General features: G+C 43.5%; 1 protein-coding gene across 1 annotated transcript; it reads left to right on the top strand.

Moving 5' to 3' along the window:
• Positions 1–31: 31 nt before the first annotated feature.
• CTGF (connective tissue growth factor) lies at positions 32–2,434 on the top strand. Its single transcript, XM_010186337.1, has 3 exons — positions 32–322; positions 565–776; positions 1,094–2,434. Exons 1-3 carry the CDS (start codon positions 103–105, stop codon positions 1,388–1,390), a joined length of 729 nt encoding a protein of 242 aa, XP_010184639.1. The 5' UTR covers positions 32–102; the 3' UTR covers positions 1,391–2,434.
• Positions 2,435–7,100: the final 4,666 nt, after the last annotated feature.

Genomic DNA, 7,100 nt, shown 5'->3' with positions numbered 1-7,100 from the left:
AAACTGGCGCTGCGGCCTGGTCCCGCTGCACCTCTCGCCCGTCTAACCCTCCGTCTTCTGTCCCTCGCAGCTCGGGACGGTGCCCCGTGTGTCTTCGGCGGGATGGTGTACCGGAGCGGCGAGTCCTTCCAGAGCAGCTGCAAGTACCAGTGCACCTGTCTGGATGGGGCGGTGGGCTGCGTGCCCCTCTGCAGCATGGACGTCCGCCTGCCCAGCCCTGACTGCCCCTACCCACGCCGGGTGAAACTCCCTGGAAAGTGCTGTGAGGAGTGGGTCTGCGATGAGGCCAAAGAGCAGACTGCCGTGGGACCTGCTCTCGCTGGTGAGTGGGGAGTCCCTCTGCGGATGGCAGCCTAGGGGGCAGGGGCACCGGCACCTTGCATGAAGGTTGAAGGCAGTGGGATGAGTTGACACAGAGCACCCCAGCAGCTGAAGTGGAGTAGTTAGTGGGGTCACCCCACAGATAAGCACAGCTGCCCAAATTTCTAAGGAAAAGGAAGAGAGAGCCTCTAGTAGGACATGAGTTTAGACAGTAATCTCATACTGGTTATCTGTCTCTTGCAGCTTACCGACTGGAAGATACTTATGGTCCAGACCCAACAATGATGCGCGCCAACTGCCTGGTGCAGACCACTGAATGGAGTGCTTGCTCCAAGACCTGTGGCATGGGCATCTCAACCAGAGTCACCAATGATAATGCCTTCTGCAGACTGGAGAAACAGAGCAGACTGTGCATGGTCAGACCTTGCGAAGCAGACCTGGAGGAGAACATCAAGGTAAATAGTCTAGTATTTATGTATGATCTACTAGAATGCTTCCATCCACTAGCAAAAACCCAGTGTCTTACAAAAAAAAAGTGCAGTTCGGACAGGTAGTCAGTTTCAAGTGGTTTACCTTGAAATATTCGAGTTTTGCTCCAGTGGTGAATAGTTCACTATTAAATGCCCTTAATTTTCTTTTGCACTGTGTAAGACACTCTTGCTGAATTAAATTATAATAAGGATTAGCATCTCTGCTTGCCCTTAGCTTGCAAACACAGTGCTTTGTGAAAGCCTACCTTATAAGCATCTTGTATTCACTTCTATCCTAACAGAAAGGCAAAAAGTGCATTCGCACCCCCAAAATCTCCAAGCCTGTCAAGTTTGAGCTGTCTGGCTGCACCAGCGTGAAGACCTACAGAGCTAAGTTCTGTGGTGTCTGCACTGATGGGCGCTGCTGCACACCCCACAGAACGGCCACCCTCCCCGTGGAGTTCAAGTGCCCTGACGGGGAGATCATGAAAAGGAAAATGATGTTCATCAAGACCTGTGCGTGCCACTACAACTGCCCTGGAGACAATGACATCTTCGAGTCTCTGTACTACAGGAAGATGTACGGAGATATGGCATAAAGCCAGAAGGAGACGCTAACTAGATTCTCAACTTGAACTGATTTGCATCTCATTTTGTAAACATGATTCAATAGCACAAGGTATTTAAATCAGTTTTTGTTTTTTAATTTCAACAAACTGCTCCATGTGACTTAAGACAATTTTTCTACTGACCCCAAATGGTGGTTTGAAGAAGAAGGTAAAACGGACAGTGGGACCACAGCAAGACACAGCTTCAGAACACGCTGTTTGTGAGGTGGTGTGAAGGGCTTATGGGAAATAGGCAGGAAAAGCAGAGTCAAGCAAATGTTCCCTTAATGTGGTACAGCATGCTTCATCTAGTAGTGCAATTGAGAAGGAGACCATTAGCATGTTTGCTGGCACCGGTTTAGTGACAGCAATAGCTGGAAGGCAAACCCTTGCCCAGCAAAGTGCTAAGTAGAAGGTGTTCTGTTAGTCAGGACAGTAACGTTTCAGCTCTTGACGCTCTGATTCATATGGCTTGGTCAACAAGAATCAGAATCATGTCTATTAGACTGGACAGCTTGTGGCAGTTAATTTACCTGTAACAAGCTACTTTTTATTAATATTGTAAATACTGTGTGTGTGTATATATATTTGTACAGTTATCTAAATTAATTTAAAGTTTTGTGCCTTTGTTTAATGCTTTGAAATTTCAATGATAGCCTTCTTTTTTGGAACAAGATAGGTAGGATTTAAAGCTTGTCTGACAATGCATTCAAAGTGTGAAATAGATACTCTAGTGGAAATTGTTCAGATAGGGCCAAATGGGGAGTTGAGATCAAGATGGAGAGTATTAGAGTTCAGGTGCCTGTATCCTTACAAAGCACTCATCTGGCAAAATATGTTTACTTCTACTTTGTTGGACAAGTGGCTTTAAGAAAAATGGCTCTTCTGTAGCTCATCAGTCTTTCCACTCGAGCATTTGTTTCTTTCTTTGACTATGGCTCTTTTTGGATGGTTTATTTGTTGAGAAGTGTGACCAAAAGTTACATGTTTGCACCTTTTTAGTTGAAAATAAAGTATTTATATTTTTTATATAAATGGCTTGGTATTTCATTTACCTTTAGTCTTCACTGTTACTTTACATATTCCTAAAATGGCTTGGCTTTGCACTAGGTGAAAATCAAGCAATGCATGGTAGGGCTTGTTGTCCAGAAGCACATACTCATGAATAAGCTAATGGTTTATGGATACTTCCTCTGTTACCAGTGAACTGGTTAGTGTGGTTTGTTACTCTTCTGAAGTCAGAAAAGGGGGCAGGGCCAGTATTGTATTAGAAAGTGCAGCAGGTTCCTTATGCATCATGTGTGGTGGCTTTAAAATGAGCCAGCTGGTCACTTCAGTATTAAACTCCTGCGATAATACACCATGCAATCTGCTTAATTTCATTTAAGTGTTCCACTGGTTAAGATTTGTTTTCAACTAGGACAAGAAAAATGTTTTTAAAGTATCTGCATTGAATTGGCTCCTGACACTGGAGTAAAATCCAGAAGTCCAAAGTGTGGTAAAATTCTCAGTGAAGAGTTAATGAGTTGTATCAAAATTATCACAGAATTACACAGGTTGGAAGGGGCCTCTTGAGATCTTCTGATTTAACCTTCATGCAGAGTAGGACTAACTTAGATGAGGTTTTACTTATGGTAAGAGAGAGCGCTGAACTCAGATGGCAAATACCTGGGTTATCTTCCTACTTGATGACGGGGGGCAAATCATTTTATGTGACTGTTCTGTCTGAAAGTGCCCATTGATTCAAACTCCTGCAGGCCAACAGATAAGAAGCATTGTAAGAGCTACACATTTTGATAATGGTCCAAAGGTTCTCAGAGAAGCAAAAAAAAAACCAGAATAGGGACAGTTGTGAGTCACATGCCTCATTTCCCTAAAGCTAAAAAGAAAGCTTCAGTCCCGTGCTAGTTCCTACATAAATAACAGACTTATTTTGTCCCTTTATTAAGACGAGGGGATTCTCTGAATTTAAAATTAACCTTTGCACTAGAAGCATTAGGTCTTGTTTTCAGAAAAAATACGTACTCTCCAACAAGAATCCTTTTCAGACAAACAAGTTCAATCTGGAATTTCCTGGTGGTGGTGGAGTGTTAGCTTACAAAAATGTCCATCCTCCCTGAGTACCTTCCAATCCCATTGATTTCAGCCAGCATTAGCGGCAAATCAGTGTAACACCAGCTTTGGCTAATGATGCACAACAGAGCCCTAAACTGATGGGAAGTCAGTGGGAGTCTTGCCAGCGGCCTCACCAGGCTTTGCACAAGGCCGTAAGAAGCATTTCCCCTTCCTCCAAAAAATATGAGGAATTCTCCTGGCATGAGGAAGTGGCTTTTTGTGTCCCGTATGAAATAGTTTCGGGTAGCTTCTGGCTCTTAAGCTCCCTGAGACTCTCCAGCATCTTTTTATCTATTTTTTTTTTTTTAAGTCTTGAATGCAATGCAGCCGTTCAGTTCACCCTGGAAACGCTTCAAACGCTCGTACAACCACAAGGACTGGTTGTCCGACAGCTACTGTGGCTCCACCCCCAAATAATAAGAAAACTGTCATTTCTGGTTCCAGCAAGGACAGGACATACATGGACTTCATTCACAGGTATCGTTGTAGAAGCTCTCAGGATCAGAAGAGGAGAAAGAAGCACAATATCCCTGGCAGGTTGGTATTAGTGCCCTTAAGAGATAGGGTGTTTTTTGTGCTGCTCAAGCACATTCACCTCAGCCTTGCGTTCTTCTACAAATTGATATCAGACATTATAATGAAAGGCCACTCCTTATAACACTGACCTCTTGAACCTCATAATAGGGTCATAAGATTCACCCAGGTTCTGGTCCCGGCCCTCTGTGGCATGGACTGTATCCCAGACCTGTAAGCTGCATAGCACTGCAGCCTTTCCTCGGCACTGTCCATCAGCTGTGCCTGGCATAGGAGTCTGCAGGCAGGGCCAGAGAGTGGCAGGAGTGCTCTAGTTTAGGAAGGGCCATCTGTAATCAGACACTCACAAATGGGCTCCCCCAAAACACAGGGACCCTGGGGACCATGACCTATCCTCTACCTGGTAATGCAATGCTGTGGCTGCTTTGCCTGCTGTCTGACAAATTATCCCACTGCTTCACAGGCCAGGGGAGAAGGATGGAGGAGGCATCCTGTCAGAATATTTTAATGATGGCTTGCTGTTGCTGCTGTGAATTAAAATAAGGAAGTACACTGCATATGTAGATCTCTTTAGCAAGTTGTTGCTCTCCCCTCAGCATATCAAGGATCATAAATCTCACCTATCACTGCATTATAATGATTTGCACTCTTTTTTTTTTCCCCAGAAACTTATGTAGTCTTCTGACAGAAGCATGCATTTTACAGCATTTCTCAGGTGTTAAACCTCTGAAGGTTTCATCCCTGAAGGTAAAGAAATTTAAATACGTTGTTGTGAGGTCTTCTAGAGATGTAGGTAGGCATCATAAAGCTGGTAAGAGTTTCTTTCAAAGGTATCCTGGGAGAAAGGAGCCCTTGTGTGGCATTTGTGGCACCTTAAACGATGGTTAAAATGTGGGACTTTCAACTGTAAAGATGTGTCCTGATTTCATTCTTTGTGCCTAACATGCATAGTTGCAAGAATAAAAATTTCAGTTCAAAAGTCCAAAGTCACTTACATGGGAGAGAACATTGGTTCCCATCCCTTCCAGAATACTTGGGTTTGAAAGTTCGCTTTTGGATGTTTGCATCCTCAGAAAATTCTATTGTGCAGGTTTGCTACTGTACTTTTAAAATATTTTATTCACATATGGAAGTATATTCATTCAAATAACTAGCTTCTTAAAATGGATCTCTAGCAATATTAATAATCCAGTTGGTATCAGACAACTGTAAAGTCAATACTCATTTAATAAATTATACTAAATTAATCATTAAACAGGAATTCAAGATGGCTGGAGACCAGAGCATCAGATAATTTGTGAAATAACTCTAAGCCCTCCTATTTCAGATTTTTGTACCATAACACTTTTGCATGGATTTGCAGCTTAACTTTCTAACACAATACAGATGTGAACAACAGACACGGATTACAGCGCTTTCATATGAAGTAGGCTTTACTATCCAGATGGAAATTTGTCAGATTCCTCAGAGCTAAGAAACATCCAAAAGACACTAGTTAAGAAACTCTTCAAGAATGAGCCACTTCTAATGATCCGTAGCCACACAGGAACAAATAAGTCTTTGAACAGTATCCAGTTGTTTGTCTCACAAAGACAGGGACTCAGCTGAGAAAACTGACTTTTGGACACCACTAGAAATACTCTAACAAGATCATTTGTTTGGTGGGTTGTTTTTTTTTTCATGTAGCATAGCTTTTTCAGACATTGCACTTGAGGAAAGCACCATTACACTGAAAAGGACATTAAGTGTAAGAAGGAACAGTAATATTCTTACCTAAACATATAATAATTCAACCATTCTGACTTTGCATCCTACCACCAAAAACCTAAGTTCTTTAAAAACAGTGCTTAAATGTGGCTTTAACTGATGTTAGACTGTGCCTACATATGGAAGTAGTTAGCAAGGAGAAGTTGGGATGAAATACCAGTGTTAAGGCTTTGCCCAAAACCCAAGAAGAATCCGAGAGAGAGGAAGTAGCTCAGTTAACTTATTTTTCCTCTCATTTTCCACTATTTTTCCCTCCATGCAGTTCCTTTGATTCATGACCATAAATGGACATACCAAAAGCCACCACATTCTCACAGTGTTTTTCAGCCTGCCTGGAACCAGGAAATACCAGGAATTTCTTCAAGGAACCTGTTCCCAAACTGTACTAAAGCCTTTCACACATTTAGCATTTGAACAGAGTTTAGAAGCGTGACTAAGGTCCCATCTTCACCAACCGACCCAGCATTGCTCCTGCACCAGAGGACGTCTCCTTGCTGTCCTTGCTGCTACCACTGACCTCCTCAGCTCTTCTCTGTGCTGGTCCGAGCTCATACCCCCAGAGCAGAAAATGTGGGGCAATTCTGAAAAATCGCCCAGAAAACTCTGGCTGTGTACTGTGGCAGCTTTCCTCAGCTCCTCTCTGTTGCTGGGGCAGTGCCAAGTGCAGGACTATTTACGTTTTCTTAATGGTAAGTAAATCCAACCCTAATAGTAGTATAATAGTGTTTATGCTGTGAGGAACAAAGCATTTTACAGCCTCACGAGCGGGACCAAAAGGTTGCTAACGTGGTTCTGTAGTGTAAACACAATCCAGTGGTGCCTCCATTCATTACCCAGCCCCATTAATTAGGCCACTGAAAGAAATGCACAATCTGAAGAAATGTTTGTTGTTTTAAATTAGTCTTATTAAAAGCAGGTATTCAGCAGCTTTCACCAGCTATGAAATATGTTTTCCTGCTCCTGAGCTAAATGCTCAGAACCAGCTTTTCAGCCAGTTTTCAGGACTTATGTCAGCCCTGCTAATTGACATAACTGCACTCACAATGGTTGAGACCACCTGTGGCCCAAAGTCCTGAGGCTTAGGAAGTCAGAGGAACTGCACAGGGCTGTGTGCCTGGGATGGTTCCCAAGAGGCCACAGGCCGGCTTCTGTGGCATTTGCCTGGCAATAAGCACTTGCAGAAGCACAATTGCACAAGAATTGCCTGGCCCTGTCGGGTCCTGGCTGGCACGGGGCTCCGCTGCTGAGCACTGCCAGGCTCGGAGCCGGGTTCCAGGGATAAGCC

Source organism: Mesitornis unicolor, unplaced genomic scaffold (assembly GCF_000695765.1).
Source record: "Mesitornis unicolor isolate BGI_N332 unplaced genomic scaffold, ASM69576v1 scaffold9176, whole genome shotgun sequence".
Taxonomy (NCBI): domain Eukaryota; kingdom Metazoa; phylum Chordata; class Aves; order Mesitornithiformes; family Mesitornithidae; genus Mesitornis; species Mesitornis unicolor.
Note: the sequence above shows the minus strand (reverse complement) of the source record. Positions and strands in the feature narration are given on the sequence as shown.

Coding starts and splice junctions, on each gene's coding strand:
- CTGF (XM_010186337.1), top strand. CDS start 103: ATGGTGTACCGGAGCGGCGAGTCCTTCCAGAGCAGCTGCAAGTACCAG. Junction 323..564: donor CGTGGGACCTGCTCTCGCTG/GTGAGTGGGGAG, acceptor TGTCTCTTGCAG/CTTACCGACTGGAAGATACT. Junction 777..1,093: donor ACCTGGAGGAGAACATCAAG/GTAAATAGTCTA, acceptor CTATCCTAACAG/AAAGGCAAAAAGTGCATTCG.